The sequence below is a fragment of the Trichomycterus rosablanca genome, chromosome 15, assembly GCF_030014385.1.
Source record: "Trichomycterus rosablanca isolate fTriRos1 chromosome 15, fTriRos1.hap1, whole genome shotgun sequence".
In the NCBI taxonomy this organism is placed as follows: domain Eukaryota; kingdom Metazoa; phylum Chordata; class Actinopteri; order Siluriformes; family Trichomycteridae; genus Trichomycterus; species Trichomycterus rosablanca.
In genome coordinates, this window is record NC_086002.1 from 31,884,532 (window position 1) to 31,902,031 (window position 17,500).

At 43.4% G+C, this 17,500-nt stretch overlaps 2 protein-coding genes across 5 annotated transcripts in view; one reads left to right on the forward strand and one right to left on the reverse strand.

Moving 5' to 3' along the window:
• tsc2 (TSC complex subunit 2) overlaps positions 1-11,619 on the forward strand; it is a 48,603-nt gene extending 36,984 nt beyond the window's left edge. For 3 of the 4 annotated variants that reach the window (XM_063009773.1, XM_063009771.1, XM_063009775.1), the window contains 11 exons: positions 219-290; positions 523-677; positions 1,617-2,131; positions 4,714-4,792; positions 4,872-4,958; positions 5,029-5,221; positions 6,904-7,043; positions 8,637-8,715; positions 8,830-8,921; positions 9,012-9,110; positions 11,010-11,619. In XM_063009773.1, coding sequence (XP_062865843.1) covers positions 219-290; positions 523-677; positions 1,617-2,131; positions 4,714-4,792; positions 4,872-4,958; positions 5,029-5,221; positions 6,904-7,043; positions 8,637-8,715; positions 8,830-8,921; positions 9,012-9,110; positions 11,010-11,180 — 1,682 coding nt within the window. In that variant the 3' untranslated portion in view covers positions 11,181-11,619. The remainder of the gene's footprint in view (positions 1-218; positions 291-522; positions 678-1,616; positions 2,132-4,713; positions 4,793-4,871; positions 4,959-5,028; positions 5,222-6,903; positions 7,044-8,636; positions 8,716-8,829; positions 8,922-9,011; positions 9,111-11,009) is intronic. The other variant, XM_063009774.1, reaches the window with a different exon arrangement.
• A 4,061-nt stretch (positions 11,620-15,680) lies between these two features.
• The window catches only part of pkd1a (polycystic kidney disease 1a), a 73,198-nt gene continuing 71,378 nt past the window's right edge, over positions 15,681-17,500 (reverse strand). Inside the window, exons 46-47 of the mRNA XM_063010939.1 lie at positions 16,940-17,260; positions 15,681-16,855 (exon numbers count right to left, since the gene is read on the reverse strand). Coding sequence (XP_062867009.1) covers positions 15,776-16,855; positions 16,940-17,260 — 1,401 coding nt within the window. The 3' untranslated portion in view covers positions 15,681-15,775. The remainder of the gene's footprint in view (positions 16,856-16,939; positions 17,261-17,500) is intronic.

Genomic DNA, 17,500 nt, shown 5'->3' on the forward strand with positions numbered 1-17,500 from the left:
ACGATGACCTCCGGTCCTTAGCTGTCTGTGTTCCCGCGGCGTAGTCGTAGCCGGCGTCTCTCTGTCCTGTCTGTGTCTCCGGTGTCGCTCTGGATTCTTCTCTCTCCTGTCTTGCTTTGTTGTCTCCATAATGTTTTGGGGCTGATTTATTCCATTTAATTTCATTTATTTTTCTTTCGATGTCACATGACCTGTTTTTGCCGGACGTGTCGCTGCAGTGGGCTCCGACTGCTCGCCCTGCCCAGCCGACCCGCCTGGCAGGAGTATATCCAGGAGTATTTCCTGGGCAGGTATAATCTCACCTGTCTGTGTGTGTGTGTGTGTGTGTGTGTTGCTGTTAACACTGCACGCCGCCGAAGAAGACATAAAAACAAACCGATCCGACCAATCAGAATCCGCGCCAACTAACCAAAACTCTGCATCCCTTGTACAAAACCAAAAGTATCTGGACGCCCGAAGTACAGCGTGTGTTTGTGTTCCGGTCTTCCCTCTTTTCACGTTTTAACCCCCGTCTGTCCACAGACTCGGCGGTCGTCCCAGAGGAGAGCTTCGTGGGCGTGGGCAGGGCGCCGGAGTCGGACCCCGAGTCGCCCCAGGCGGAGCTGGAGGCCACCGCGTCCGAGCCCATCTTTATCAGCGACGACATGTTCAAGCCGGCCGGCGCAGCGCTCAGCCGGGTAAGTGACCGCCCCAAAGATAGATCAAGGAAAAAAAAAAAAGATCAAAAAGAGGATCAAGGAAAATTAAAAAGTTCAAAAAGGGGATCAAAGAAAAGAAAAAAGATCAAAAAGAGGATCAAGGAAAAGAAAAAAGTTCAAAAAGAGAGATCACAGAAAAGATCAAAGACAGATTAAGGAAAATATAAAAGAGAGATCAGAGAAATATATAAAAATTTCAAAGCGAGATCAAAGAAAAGATCAAAGAAAAGATAAAGGAATTATTTAAGAAAATGTAAAAGAGAGATCAAAGAAAAATATAGAAAAAAGGTCATGAAAAGTTCAAAGAGAGATTAAAGAAAATATAAAATAGAGATCAAAGAAAAGATCAAAGAGAAAATAAAAAATATATAAAATAGAGATTAAAGAAAATATCAAAGAAATTAAAGAAAATATTAAAGAGAGATCAAAGAAAATATAAAAAAGCTCAAAAACAGATCAAAGAAAATATCAAATAGAGATCAAAGAAAAGATCAAGGGCAGAGTAAAGAAAAGATCAAAGAAAAGATCAAATATTAAAGAGATCAAACAAGGATCAAAGAGAGATTAAAGAAAAGCTCAAATGGATATCAAAGAAATTATAAAAATCAAAGAGATCAAAGAAAATGTATAAGAGATAAAAGAAAAATATAAAAAAGATCAAAGAAAAGATTAAAGAGAGATCAAATAAAAAATCAAAGAAAGATCAAAGAAAACACTTCATACGTTTTCACTGATCGACTTTTGTAAATAGACACAAATTTAGAATTTCATACCTGCAACACACTCCAAAATAAGTCTGGACAGGGGCGTGTTCACCTCCTGATCTGTACATGTTCAGTAGAAGATCTGGACTGCAGGCCGGCCGGTCCCGCACACACACTCTGTCCTGCCTCTGATTCCTCACCGTTCTCCCCACAGTCCTCGTCCACGTCCAGCCAGGACGATGAGAAGTCCACTCTGGAGGAGGTCAGCGAGGGCGGCATCCCCATCGACCAGCCCTCCCTGGCTCTGTCCACCCCCGGGGCTCCGGACCCGGACCTGCCCTTCGGTCACTCCCAGACCCTGAACAAGTCCAGCTCCTCCCCGGAGCTCCAGACCCTCCCGGAGGCCTTCGCCCGGGCGGTGGGGGACGCGCCCGCCGAGAGGGAACCCCCGGGGGACAGAGACGGGGACAGCGCCGCGTCGGCGGGACCACAGAGCCTCGGTCCCGGCGCGTCCACGTCCGTCTCCACGTCCACGTCCGTGTCCAGGATGAAGCTGGAGTTCCCGAGCAGCCAGCCGGGCTCCGTGTCGCCTAACGGGCACCGGCCTCGCGGGCACACCATCTCCGTCTCCGCCCCCTCGTCACGCAGGGAGAGGAAGTCGGATCGGGACTCCTACCACAACCGCAGGGGCGCCTCCCACGCCGAGAAGACCTCCGGCCTGAGCCCGAGGTAAGAGACGCCGACCCGAGAAGCACAGCGGTGAAGTACACGAGCCGCTACCGGGGGACTCGAGGTCCTGGGTTCCAATCTCAGCGGACAGGATGAGACACGATTGGCTATATCTGTCTGTCTGTCTGTCTACATAGCTGTCTGTCTATGTCTATATGTCTGTCTACTTATGTATCTGTCTGTCTATCTATATATTTATATCTGTCTGTCTGTCTATATGTTATGTCTATCTGTCTGTCTATATATCTATGTTGTCTATCTGTCTGTCTGTCTATCAATCTATATATTTCTGTCTGTCTATATGTCTGTCTATCTGTTATGTCTGTCTATATCTATCTGTCTGTCTGTCTACATGTCTGTCTGTCTATCTATATTGTCTATCTGTCTGTCTATCTGTCTGTCTATCTGTCTGTCTATCTATCTGTCTATCTATATATTTTTATGTCTGTCTATTTGTTATTCTGTCTGTCTGTTGTTGTCTGTCTCTGTTATTATGTCTGTCTGTCTACATATGTCTGTCTTTCTCTATATTGTCTGTCTGTCTATCTATATATCTGTCTATCTGTTATTATGTCTGTCTGTCTGTCTGTTATTATGTCTGTCTCTGTTATTATGTCTGTCTATCAATCTGTATATTTATATCTGTCTGTATCTGTTATTATGTCTGTCTGTCTATATATCTGTCTCTGTCTACATGTCTGTCTATCTATATTGTCTATCTGTCTACATGTCTGTCTATCTATCTATATATTTGTATGTCTGTCTATATGTCTGTCTGTCTGTCTGTGTCTGTCTGTCTACATATGTCTGTCTGTCTATCTATATTGTCTATCTGTCTGTCGTCTGTCTATCTATCTATATATTTGTATGTCTGTCTATATGTCTATCTGTTATTATGTCTGTCTGTCTATATATCTGTCTACATGTCTGTCTGTCTATCTGTATTGTCTATCTGTCTGTCGTCTATCTATCTATATATTTCTGTCTGTCTATCTGTTTTGTCTGTCTGTCTATATATCTATCTGTCTGTCTGTCTACATGTCTGTCTGTCTATCTATATTGTCTATCTGTCTGTCTATCTGTCTGTCTATCTATCTGTCTATCTATATATTTTTATGTCTGTCTATTTGTTATTATGTCTGTCTGTCTGTTGTTGTCTGTCTCTGTTATTATGTCTGTCTGTCTACATATGTCTGTCTTTCTCTATATTGTCTGTCTGTCTATCTATATATCTGTCTATCTGTTATTATGTCTGTCTGTCTGTCTGTTATTATGTCTGTCTATCAATCTGTATATTTATATCTGTCTGTATCTGTTATTATGTCTGTCTGTCTATATATCTGTCTCTGTCTACATGTCTGTCTATCTATATTGTCTATCTGTCTACATGTCTGTCTATCTATCTATATATTTGTATGTCTGTCTATATGTCTGTCTGTCTGTCTGTCTATGTCTGTCTGTCTGTCTACATATGTCTGTCTGTCTATCTATATTGTCTATCTGTCTGTCGTCTGTCTATCTATCTATATATTTGTGTCTGTCTATATGTCTGTCTATGTCTGTCTGTCTATATGTCTGTCTATGTCTATCTGTTATTATGTCTGTCTGTCTATATATCTGTCTCTGTCTACATGTCTGTCTGTCTATCTATATTGTCTATCTGTCTGTCGTCTGTCTATCTATCTATATATTTGTATGTCTGTCTATATGTCTGTCTATGTCTGTCTGTCTACATGTCTGTCTGTCTATCTATATTGTCTGTCTGTCTGTCATCTGTCTGTCTATCTATATATTTGTATGTCTTTCTATATGTCTGTTTATCTGTTATTATGTCTCTGTCTACATATGTCTGTCTGTCTATCTATATTGTCTATCTGTCTGTCTCTATCTATATATTTTTATGTCTGTCTACCTGTCTGTCTATCTGTTATTATGTCTGTCTGTCTGTCTGTTGTTGTCTGTCTCTGTTATTATGTCTGTCTATCTGTCTATATATCTTTCTCTGTCTACATGTCTGTCTGTCTATCTGTATTGTCTATCTATCTATATCTGTATGTCTGTCTATATGTCTGTCTGTCTACATATGTCTGTCTATCTGTCTGTCTTATCAATCTGTCTGTCTGTCTGTCTGTCTGTCTGTCTTATCTATATATTTTTATGTCTGTCTACCTGTCTGTCTATCTGTTATTGTCTGTCTCTCTGTTATTATGTCTGTCTGTCTATCTGTCTTTGTCTGCCTGTATGTCTGTCAATCTATCTGTCTGTCTATTTATCTGTATCTAGTGTGTCTGTCTGTCTATTTGTATATATCTGTCTGTCTATCTGTTATTATGTCTATATATCTGTCTGTCTACCTGTATGTCTGCCTGTCTATCTCGCTATCTGTTTGTCTGTCTATCTCTGTTATTATGTCTATCTGTCTGTCTATATGTCTGTCCATCTGACTATCTGATGCTTGAATAAGCTCTATAAAGACCTGAGAAGAAAAAGCCACATGAATGGGCACAAATTCCCACAGACGTGTACTGTAAACTCTGGTGAGGTGAGTTCTGAGCTTCTCCGATTTGTGTTTGTTCCTCCAGCTTCGTGTTCCTGCAGCTCTACCACTCGCCCTTTTTCGGGAACGAGGCCAACAAACCCCTCCTGCTGCCCAAATCTGAGGTGAGCGCCACGCCACGCCCACGTACGCTCATACTCGGTACTTACTGTACGACGTTAACGGTCTCCTCTCCTCCGGCAGCTGATCGACCGGGCGGTGAAGGTGCTGGATCAGATGCCGCCGTACGACACCCATAAGATCGGCGTGGTGTTCGTGGGACCCGGGCAGGTAAGATTCGGGGGTCTGCGGCCCCGGTCACGTTCAAACGGGCGAGGGTTTAACTGTCACGTTCACGCAGGCGAACAACGAGGTGGCGATCCTGTCCAACGAGTACGGCTCGAACCGCTACGCCCGCTTCCTCACCGGGCTGGGGAAGCTCATCCACCTGAAGGACTGCGACCCGGACCAGATCTTCCTGGGGGGCCTGGACCACGGGCGCTACACCGACGACGGCGAGTTCACCTACTGCTGGCACGACGACATCATGCAAGGTGTGTGTGTGGGTTTAAGTACCGGACTAGTAATCGGAAGGTCGCTGGTTCCAGCCCCCTGGAGCGAGGCCCTTCATTTCGTTCTCTCTCTTAAAATAACATGACTATTATGTCACAATTTAATACAATAGACCAAAAAACTCTGGAGAAAACAGTTCAGCATCTTAAATCATCGACATGTTGTCTCGACATGCTGCCATCTGAATTTTTTAAAACTATTTTTAACTCTGTAAAAACTGATTTGCCACAAATAGTTAATGGCTCACTAGAATCAGGCGTTTTCCCAAAGTCACTGAAAACAGCTGCCATTAAGCCACTCCTAAAAAAGAGAACTCTGGATGCGTCTGTGTTAAACAACTACAGGCCGGTCTCAAATCTTCCCCAGGGATCAGTTCTCGGACCTCTCCTGTTCAATCTTTATATGCTGCCATTAGGCCAAATGCTACAGGCTAACAACATTGATTACCATAGTTATGCAGATGACACACAGATATATCTGGCTCTCTCACCAGATGATTACAGCCCAATAGATTCACTGTGTCAGTGTCTGGAGGACATCAATAACTGGATGAGCCAGAATTTTTTACAGTTAAATAAGGACAAAACAGAGATTGTCGTGTTTGGCAGCAAAGAAAAGAGGACCAGTGTCAGTGAGCACCTCAGTTCCTGGGCTCTAAAAACCAAAGACCAAGTCCGAAATCTTGGCGTTCTAATAGACTCAGATCTCACATTCACCAGCCATATAAAAACCATCACCAAAACAGCCTTCTACCATCTTAGAAATATAGCCAAAATCAAGGGTCTAGTGTGCCAACAAGACCTAGAGAAGCTGATCCATGCTTTTATCTCCAGTAGGGTGGACTATTGTAATGGTCTCTTAACTGGACTTCCCAAAAAGACCATTAAACAGTTCCAGCTCATTCAGAACGCTGCTGCTAGAGTTTTAACTAAGACGAAGAGAACTGAGCACATCACTCCAGTTCTAACATCTCTACACTGGCTTCCGGTTAGTTACAGAATAGAATTTAAAGTGCTGCTACTGGTCTATAAATCACTGAATGGGTTCAGCCCAGAATACATCTCAGAAATGTTTAGAGAATATAAACCCAGTAGATCTCTTAGATCCATGGACTCAGGTCAGCTAGTTGAGCCCAGAGTCCAAACTAAACATGGTGAAGCAGCATGTAGCTGTTGGGCTGCGTATAACTGGAACAGACTGCCAGGAGATATTAGATGTTCCTCAAATGTAGAAATCTTTAAATCCAGGTTAAAAACTTTTCTTTTTTCTTGTGCCTATGATTGAGCTCGAAATTTTTGCCATTACCCTCATTTTACCATATTTCTTTTAGTTTTTCATGCTCTTCTAAATTGTAGTGTATATTTTACTATATTTTCTTTTAGTTTTCATGTTTTAATTGCTTATCTCTCTTGTTTGAATTTCGTATTTCCCAAATTGTAGGGTATATTTTACAATATTTTCTTTTAATTTTTCATGTTCTTAATTTTTATCTCTCTTGTTTGAATTTCATGTTGTCTTAATTGTAACTAAATGTTTGCAAGAAGTCTTTCTGAGGTTCTAGATCTCAGGAATGTTTTAATGCTTTTAATTTTTCCTTATGTAAAGCACTTTGAATTGCCACTGTGTATGAAAGGTGCTATACAAATAAACTTGCCTCTTTCAGCTATTTTCCACATCGCCACCCTGATGCCCAACCGCGAGAGCGACAAGAGCTGCTGCAACAAGAAGCGGCACATCGGGAACGACTTCGTGGTGGTGGTGTACAACGACTCCGGGGAGGAGTACAAACTCGGTACCATCAAGGTACAACACACGACGCAGTATTTAGGTTGTATTTATGCTGTAATTGTGGTATTTAGGTTGTATTTAGGTTGTATTTACGCTGTAATTATGTTGTATTTGTGTGGTATTTAGGTTGTATTTGTGTGGTATTTAGGTTGTATTTGTGTGGTATTTAGGTTGTATTTGTGTGGTATTTAGGTTGTATTTAGGTTGTATTTACGCTGTAATTATGTTGTATTTGTGTGGTATTTAGGTTGTATTTGTGTGGTATTTAGGTTGTATTTAGGTTGTATTTAGGTTGTATTTACGCTGTAATTATGTTGTATTTGTGTGGTATTTAGGTTGTATTTGTGTGGTATTTAGGTTGTATTTGTGTGGTATTTAGGTTGTATTTTGGCTGTATTTAGGTTGTATTTGTGTGGTATTTAGGTTGTATTTTGGCTGTATTTAGGTTGTATTTGTGTGGTATTTAGGTTGTATTTTGGCTGTATTTAGGTTGTATTTGTGTGGTATTTAGGTTGTATTTAGGTTGTATTTGTGTGGTATTTAGGCTGTATTTAGGTTGTATTTGTGTGGTATTTAGGCTGTATTTAGGTTGTATTTTGGCTGTATTTAGGTTGTATTTGTGTGGTATTTTTGTTGTATTTAGATTGTATTTAGGTTGTATTTGTGTGGTATTTAGACTAGGTTGTATTTAGACTATTTATATGGTATTTAGACTGGTATTTAGACTAATTAGGTTGTATTTGTGTGGTATTTAGACTGTATTTAGGTTGGATTTGTGTTGTATTTAGACTATTTAGGTTGTATTTGTGTTGTATTTAGACTATTTAGGCTGTATTTTGGTTGAATTTAGGTTGTATTTGTGCTGTATTTAGACTATTTAGGATGTATTTATGTGGTATTTAGACTAATTAGGTTGTATTTACGCTGTATTTAGGTTGTATTTGTGTAGTATCTAGACTGTATTTAGACTGTATTTATGCTGTATTTTGGTTGTATTTAGGCTGTATTTTGGTTGTATTTGTGTAGTATGTAGACTATTTAGACTGTATTTATGCTGTATTTTGGTTGTATTTAGGCTGTATTTTGGTTGTATTTAGGCTGTATTTGTGTTCTATTTAGTCTGTATTTAGTCTGTATTTTGGTTGTATTTAGACTGTATTTAGGCTGTATTTGTGTTCTATTTAGACTGTATTTAGTCTGTATTTAGTCTGTATTTTGGTTGTATTTAGACTGTATTTAGGCTGTATTTGTGTTCTATTTAGACTGTATTTAGTCTGTATTTAGTCTGTATTTTGGTTGTATTTAGACTGTATTTAGGCTGTATTTGTGTTCTATTTAGACTATTTTGGTTGTATTTAGGCTGTATTTAGGTTGTATTTTTGTGGTGTTTAAAGGAATCTGAGTCCATATAAAGCAAAACAAAGTCTGTAAACTACCCTTAGACAGTGCTGCCTGAGAAACCGTCATGGTAGGGTAATAAATACAGCCACGTACTTCGGAAATCCATTGTCACTTAACACGGTCAGCCGCTGTGCCTAGCAATGCAATCTGAAACTCTGCAGTGGGGTTTGAACATATACAGTCATAAAAATGTGTGTGTGTGTTTAGGGTCAGTTTAACTTTGTGGAGGTGCTGATAAAGCCGCTGGACTATGAGAGTAACCTGGTCACGCTGCAGTGCCGCAGAGGTCAGTAACATCTACATGAGTGTGTGTGTGTGTGTGTGTGTGTGTGTGTGTGTGTATGTGTATGTGTGTGTGTGTTGTTTATAACGTCCTGCCTTCTCGCCCCCTGTTGGCCAGATCTGGAAGGGCTGGTTGATACCACAGTAGCGAAGATCGTGTCCGACCAGAACCTCCCGCTGCTAGTCAGACAGATGGCGCTACACGCTAACGTAAGTCTGGTCCTACCCATAATGCTTTTCTCCCCGTGACTCTTCCCTGGAGAGGAATAACGAGGGCTTTTGTTTCCCTCTGGTTTTAAGATGGCCTCGTTGGTGCACCAGTACAGAGCCAACCCGTCTGACGCCTACGCCTCCAAGTGGCTCGCCCGGCTCAGGCACATCAAGAGGATCAGGATTCGGGTACGGAGCACCTCACCCATCACCAGTCACCAATTACCAGTCACCAATTACCAGTCACCAATCACCAATCATTATTCACCCATCACCAGTCACCAGTCAACAACCCCAGTCACCAATTACCAGTCCGTTTAGTGTTTATCCATTCATGACAGGACGGGTGGTGACAGGTTACCCATAATTCACTTTGTAGTTAGACTGTATTTAGGTTGTATATGTGTGATATTTGGGCTGTAGTTGGGTTGTATTTGTATAGTCTTGTAGCTGTTAAGGCTGTGTTTACACTGTATTTAGGTTGTATTTAGGCTGTATTCGTGTTGTCTTGCTGTATTTAGGTTGTAATTAGGTTGTATTTGTGTGACATTTAGGCTGTATTTAAGTGGTATTTAGGTTGTATTTAGGCTGTATTTAGGTTATATTTGTGTGGTATTTAGACTGTATTTAGGCTGCATTTACACTTTAGGATGTATTTGTGTGGTATTTAGACTGTAATTAGGTTGTATTGGTGTGGTATTTAGGTGGTATTTAGACTGTATGTGTGGTATTTAGGCGGTATTTAGGCTGTATTTGTGTGGTATTTAGGCTGTATTTACACTATTTAGTTTGTATTTGTGTGGTATTTAGACTGTATTTAGGCTGTATTTACACTATTTAGTTTGTATTTGTGTGGTATTTAGACTATTTAGGCTGTATTGGTGTGGTATTTAGACTGTTTAGGTTGTATTTAGGCTGTATTTAGGTTGTATTTGTGTGGTATTTAGGTTGTATTTGTGTGGTATTTAGGTTGTATTTAGGTTGTATTTGTGTGTTATTTAGGTTGTATTTGTGTGGTATTTAGGTTGTATTTAGGTTGTATTTGTGTGGTATTTAGACTGTATTTAGGCTGTATTGGTGTGGTATTTAGACTATTTAGGTTGTATTGGTGTGGTATTTAGGTTGTATTTAGGTTGTATTTGTGTGGTATTTAGGTTGTATTTAGGTTGTATTTGTGTGGTATTTAGGTTGTATTTGTGTGGTATTTAGGTTGTATTTGTGTGGTATTTAGGTTGTATTTAGGTTGTATTTGTGTGGTATTTAGGTTGTATTTGTGTGGTATTTAGGTTGTAGTTGTGTGGTATTTAGGTTGTATTTAGGTTGTATTTGTGTGGTATTTAGGTTGTATTTGTGTGGTATTTAGGTTGTATTTGTGTGGTATTTAGGTTGTATTTAGGTTGTATTTGTGTGGTATTTAGGTTGTATTTGTGTGGTATTTAGACTGTATTTAGGCTGTATTGGTGTGGTATTTAGACTGTATTTAGGCTGTATTGGTGTGGTATTTAGACTATTTAGGTTGTATTGGTGTGGTATTTAGACTGTATTTAGGTTGTATTTAGGTTGTATTTGTGTGGTATTTAGGCTGTATTTAGGTTGTATTTGTGTGGTATTTAGGTTGTATTTGTGTGGTATTTAGGTTGTATTTGTGTGGTATTTAGACTGTATTTAGGCTGTATTGGTGTGGTATTTAGGTTGTATTTGTGTGGTATTTAGGTTGTATTTGTGTGGTATTTAGGTTGTATTTAGGTTGTATTTGTGTGGTATTTAGGTTGTATTTGTGTGGTATTTAGGTTGTATTTGTGTGGTATTTAGGCTGTATTGGTGTGGTATTTAGACTATTTAGGTTGTATTGGTGTGGTATTTAGACTGTATTTAGGTTGTATTTAGGTTGTATTTGTGTGGTATTTAGGCTGTATTTAGGTTGTATTTTGGCTGTATTTTGTGGTATTTAGGCTTGTTTGTTAACGATTGTGTGATAACGACTGAATGTAGCAGAGCGTTTATGACTTTACAGAGTTTATGACTTTACGTTTATGACTTTACAGCGTTTATGACTGTTATAATTGACCTCTGTCCTCACGTTGGCAGGCTCAGGAGGAGATCCAGTCTCGCCCCACTCCCGGAATCTCTCTCACTCAGAGTCACGGCGGCATGCAGAACAAAGCCGCCCATCAGGCGCCGGGCTCGGGCCCCGGCAGCGACTCCGGTCAGAGGAAGCGACTGGTCTCCACCGTGGACGATTTCACCGACTTCGTTTAGCTGGAGGGAGGAACAGACGGAGTTCTCTGATCTATCGTTCAGTCCTAACATTTGTATTTATTTACCTGCAGGAAGGTGGCTTTATTAACAGTATTATTCTTCATGTGCACACACACACACACACACACACACGCACGCACACACACACACTTTAAAATCATTAGTTCTCAGATCGGAGGATTTATATGAAATGATATTTAGATGATTTTTAACCCCAGTGTCGAAACATCGCTTGTATTTTTTGCTCACATTGTAGTGGTCTGGTGGGCAGAGCCAACTGGAAGGTCATGGGTTCAAATCCTGGCTCTGCCATTCAGCCACTGTTGGGCCCTTGAGCTCCAAGGCCGGCGTAATATGTGACGTGTATACAGAGAGACTTCATGAAATAAATATTTATGTGCTGACTGAAGTACGAATAAACACTAAATCACTCCTGAAATGAGGTGTTTGTTTGTGTGTGTTTACTGACTCCTGTGTTTATCATGTTGTTATTGACAAGACAGCTTAACTACAACACAAACACAGCCTAAATACCACACAAATACAGCCTAAATGCAACCTAAATACAACCTAAACACAACCTAAACACTGTCTAAATACCACACAAATACAGCCTAAATGCAACCTAAATACAACCTAAATACCACACAAATACAACCTGAATAAAGCATAAACACAGCCTAAATACCACACAAATACAGCCTAAATGCAACCTAAATACAACCTAAACACTGTCTAAATACCACACAAATACAACATAGTCTAAATACCACACAAATACAACCTAAATACCACACAAATACAACCTAAATACAGCCTAACTCTAAATACAGCCTAAATACCACACAAATACAACCTAAATACAGCCTAACCCTAAATACAGTCTAAATACAACCTAAATACAGCCTAAATACATCTTAAATACCACACAAATACAATTTAAATACAGGCTAAATACAGCCTAAATCCAACATGAATACAGCCTAAAAACAACCTAAATACAACCTAAATACCACACAAATACAGCCTAAATACCACACAAATACAACATAAATACAGCCTAAATACAACACAAATACAACATAAATACAGCCTAAATACAACACAAATACAACATAAATACAGCCTAAATACAACACAAATACAACCTAAATACCACACAAATACAACATAAATACAACCTAAATACAACCTAAATACCACACAAATACAACATAAATACAGCCTAAATACAACCTAAATACCACACAAATACAGCCTAAATACAACCTAAATACAGCCTAAATACAATCTAAATACAGTGTGAATACCACACAAATACAACCTAAATACAACACAAATACAACCTAAGTACAACTTAAATACAGTCTAAATACAACCTAAATACAGTGTAAACACCCCCCCTCCACCCCCCACCCCCCGCCAGAAACACAGACGATGGCGTATCCGTGCAGGCGTCCGGTGGGTTGATAGCACAACCATCAAGTACTGGTTTAAAAGCAAGAGCTAACGAACATAAACGTTTATGCTAGCACAAGTCGCTATAACGTTATGAAGGACACCAGGACTCAGATTAGCTGTCAAACTCTTTATTCGACTTTGTCGAGTGCAAAAGCATTTAAGGCCAAGTGCTACAAACTAGTACAACCGCACACATAGCTAGTTAGCATAAAAAAACAAAACATATTACACGTTATAGCATACAAACTGACTTTGGCACTTCTGAACCGAAAATCGTCCACTCACGAACAAAATAAACCAAAACCCGCCGTAAATTCCTCAAAAAAGCATGAATAGCGTCGTCGGATCAAATTAGCATCGTGTCATTTAGCTAAAAAATCTAACGTTTAATGAAGTGAAAATCCGAGAATAAAACGTTCAGTGCAGGTTAGCCGAGCGGACGGGATTATTTACACTAGGACGGACCGATATGTACAGAGGACGAGCGCTAGCGGGTTCTTGTAGCGAAAGGGTCCCTGAGCATCGCCGCGGTAAACACTAGGCGTATACGTGTTATTAAATATAGCGCAGCACACAAGCCGTACGTTACCATAAAGTGCGAGGTAAAAAATGACTTTATTTATTTTATTTGTTTATTTATTTTTTACTCAAAATAAATGAATAGCAAAGAATCGGCTAATCTATACGCGGCGGAGTAATGATCTTTATGCTAGCTCTTACTGCGTTTCATACTAAGCTTATTCCAAATAACATTCACGCTGTTAAGCAATTATACAAATCAAAGTGCTTTAAATATAACAACAACAACAACCGCGTTTTACGTTCATGCTAATCATCACGTGAAGGAAGAACGCGCGGCCGCAGTATCGCTTCTCCAGACGTGTGTCCTCGTTCTGCTCGCGTGAGGATCTTGGACTGGTGTTAGCCGACACTCATCAGGCGTCTATTTTATCACTGTATCTTGTATGTCTTTGGTCACTCTCTTATGCCGACGCCCTTCACTTAACCACCGGGTTCCAGACTTACCGTACTGGTAGTAAGTTTGTGTTTAAATATCAGCTTTGCAGGATTTACAGACCAAGACTGGGACTGAGTCTAGGATTTGGACTGGGAATGAGACAGAGCCTGAGACTGGGACTGAGACTCGGACCGAAACTTAGACTGAAACTGACACTTAGACTGAGATTAAGACTCAAACTGGGACTGAGACTAGGACTGGAACTAAGACTGACTGATGCTGGGAATAATATTGAAATTGAGACTTAGATTGAGACTGGGACTAATACTGGGACTGAGCCTGATACTTGGCCTAAGACCGGGGCTGAGACTGGGACTAGGACTGGGAGTGGACTGGGACTGAGACTCAGACTGCGCTTTAGACTGGGAATAAGACTGGGACTGAGCTTGTGAATGATACTGGGACTGAGACTAGGACTGGAACTAAGACTGACTGATGCTGGGAATAATATTGAAATTGAGACTTAGATTGAGACTGGGACTAATACTGGGACTGAGCCTAAGACAGAATCAGACTGATACTGGGACTAAGACTGGAAATTAGACTGAGTCTAAGAATCAGACTGGGACTGAGTCTGAGGCTGATACCGGGACAGAGACTGATACTGGGACTAAGATTGAGACAGGACTAAGACTAAAACTGGGACTGAGCCTGATACTTGGCCTAAGACCAGGGCTGAGACTGGGACTAGGACTGGGAGTGGACTGGGACTGAGACTCAGACTGCGCTTAAGACTGGGAATAAGACTGGGACTGAGCTTGTGAATGATACTGGGACTGAGACTAGGACTGGAACTAAGACTGACTGATGCTGGGAATAATATTGAAATTGAGACTTAGATTGAGACTGGGACTAATACTGGGACTGAGCCTAAGACAATCAGACTGATACTGGGACTAAGAATGGAAATTAGACTGAGTCTAAGAATCAGACTGGGACTGAGTCTGAGGCTGATACCGGGACAGAGACTGATACTGGAACTAAGATTGAGACAGGACTAAGACTAAAACTGGGACTGAGCCTGATACTTGGCCTAAGACCGGGGCTGAGACTGGGACTAGGACTGGGAGTGGACTGAGACTAAGACTCAGACTGCGCTTAAGACTGGGACTAATACTGGGACTGAGCCTAAGACAATCAGACTGATACTGGGACTAAGACTGGAAATTAGACTGAGTCTAAGAATCAGACTGGGACTGAGTCTGAGGCTGATACCAGGACAGAGACTGATACTGGGACTAAGATTGAGACAGGACTAAGACTAAAATTGGGACTGAGCCTGATACTTGGCCTAAGACCGGGGTTGAGACTGGGACTAGGACTGGGAGTGGACTGAGACTAAGACTGGGACTAAGACTCAGACTGTGCTTAAAAATGGGACTGAGCCTGTGAATGGTACTGGGACAGACTAAGACTGGGACTGATATTAGGACTGGGACTTATACTGGGACTGAGAAAGACGTTTGTATGACTGGGCGCTGACGTCGATGTTCCGGAGTTCCTTTAAACTGAGCTTGCTTTGTGCGCTGGGGCCTTCCCTAAACTGCTGGAAGCCCAATAGTTTTGTCCATATGGAGCATAAGTACCTGCGAGTGTGTGTGTGTGTGTGTGTGTGTGTGTGTGTGTGTGTGTGATTTCTTCATCTACCAAAAGCTTCCTTCTTTGATACATCAAAAAAACAAATCATGTGACCAATATAATACATACCGCCGGACATACCGCCGGACATACCGCCGGACGGCCGATAATACCATCTCACCCTGTCACTTCCTGCCAACCAAGACAGCACAAGCCGTGCTCTGGTCAAAGCAACCCGACTGACCACCAGGGTCGAGGGGTCTGCTGAGGTCATCCGTAGTAAATGAAAGGGAAGGGAAGTGGTGACCGGCACCTTACTGTCGACTCTGGAGGGTCTGGCAACAAAACCAGCAGTTACCCAAACCTACACCCCTAATACCCCCCTCTGACTCGTACCCCTTCCTGTACCCCTCCCAAATGATCCCCCTGTATTATTTGTAAGGTCTCCTCCTGCCCGCTTTTGGAATTCCGGGGAAGAGCAAGCGTGGCCCGGACCCGCGTGGCCCGGACCCCTTCCGACCGCGCCGACGCGGAACCCCTAGCGCCCCTCTGGCTTGCAGTGTCCCGAGACGGGCCGGTCGGTGTTGGGGTGGATCTTGTTCCTCATGGGGGCGTGCTTGTGCTTGCGTTTGCGCGTGGGCATGGTGGCGGTGTGCGCCGGGTGATTGAAAAGGCTGGACGGCAGGTCCGCCGCGTTCCCGGGCGGACCCCAGTCCAGGGGGCGAGGGACGGGCACCGGGGTCGCCGTCGCCGAACAGGGAGTCGAGGTACCGCGGGAGGGAGCCGACGTCGGAGGGGGCGCCGGTTGGTCGACGGTCCCGGGGCTCGGGTCGACCTTCTTCCTTTTGGAGAGAGCCTTGCGGGGTCCTTTGGAGGGTCTACAAGGACCTGCTTCCGCCACGCTGGCACTTGCTTTCATCTTCACGGCACTTTCTTCTACCCTGATGGGGCGTAGATCCGCCCTGCGCTCCTTCCTGTCCAGATCCGCTTGTGCTTTCGGAGGACCCACGTTGGCACCCCGAGGACTTTGCGAGTCCTCTTGAGGGCTCGTGTGGTCCACACTGTCTATTTTTGGAGGGCACACGTCAGAACCTTCTTCTTTCTTTGGAGATTCCGGGGCGCCAACGTCCTTCTTGGCCTTGTCCCCTTTGTGGCGCCGTCTATGCGACCCCTTGCGTCTTCTCTGACCTTCGGCGCCCTGACCGCCATCCCGGAGTCCTTCTTTGAGGCTCCCGACCGTCTCCAGGCGGCACTCGGTGTGGTACAGCTCTTCTGTAGCCTGATTCACCCTGTCCAGCTGGAGCAGCAAGGCGTCAAAGGCCGGCAAGACCCTGCGCAGGGTGGCATCGGTCTCCGGGCGCTCCTTCCACACCGGACCCCCCGGTACCACCCCGAGACTCAAGCTGAGGCCCAGGCTGAGCCCGGGAGCCTCGGCCAGGCCGCACGGGCTGCCGGACGTGGGGTGCCAGGAGGCCTCGGAGCCTCCGTCCACGCTGTCGGGGCTCGGGGGCGGCTCGGGGGCATCAAGAGGGGGCAGGCAGAGAGACTTGCAGTCGCTGGTGGACGAGGACCTGGACGGCGGGAGCTCCATGCCCTCGAAACGCACCTTGTGGCGGAACTGGGTGAGAACACAAAGGCAGCGTCGTTACTAGCGTACGCTCGCGAGGTATTTTACCATATATGGTAACCGCGTCGTGGTTACCTCTTTGGTGCGGCTCAGGCCGATCCACATCTTGAGGCGGCGCAGGAACAGCTCCACCATCTCGTAGTCCTGGAGGTCCACCGCCGGCCTGTACAGCTCCGCCCGGACCCGCCGGTAGTTCCTCAGTAGCGCCGAGATCAGCAGCCACAGCAGGAGCAGGCGCAGCGCCGCGAAGCTGACGTGGAAAACGAAACAGGACGCCGGACAGGCGTGGGAGCCTCCGTCCGGCCGCCACGACGGCAGACCCGGCCTCCCGGAGTCCAGCAGCGAGAGTCCGGCGGAGCTGACCGTCCCGTAGCCGTCTTTAAGGGAGTGGAACAGCTGGAGAGGAAGAAGGGAAGTTAATGACACGTCAAGAGGGATTGGCTTGATTGGCTGTGTCTGTAGGGGGAGGGACGACGGCTGGAACTGGGATTTCTCATTGCTGGGACTGAGACTCAGACTGAGCCCAGAAGTGGGACTAAGTCTAAGAATCAGACTGGGACTGAGCCTTTGACTGATACTGGGACTAAGGCAGGTACTATTACTGAGACTGGGACTTAGACTTGATTGGGACTGATA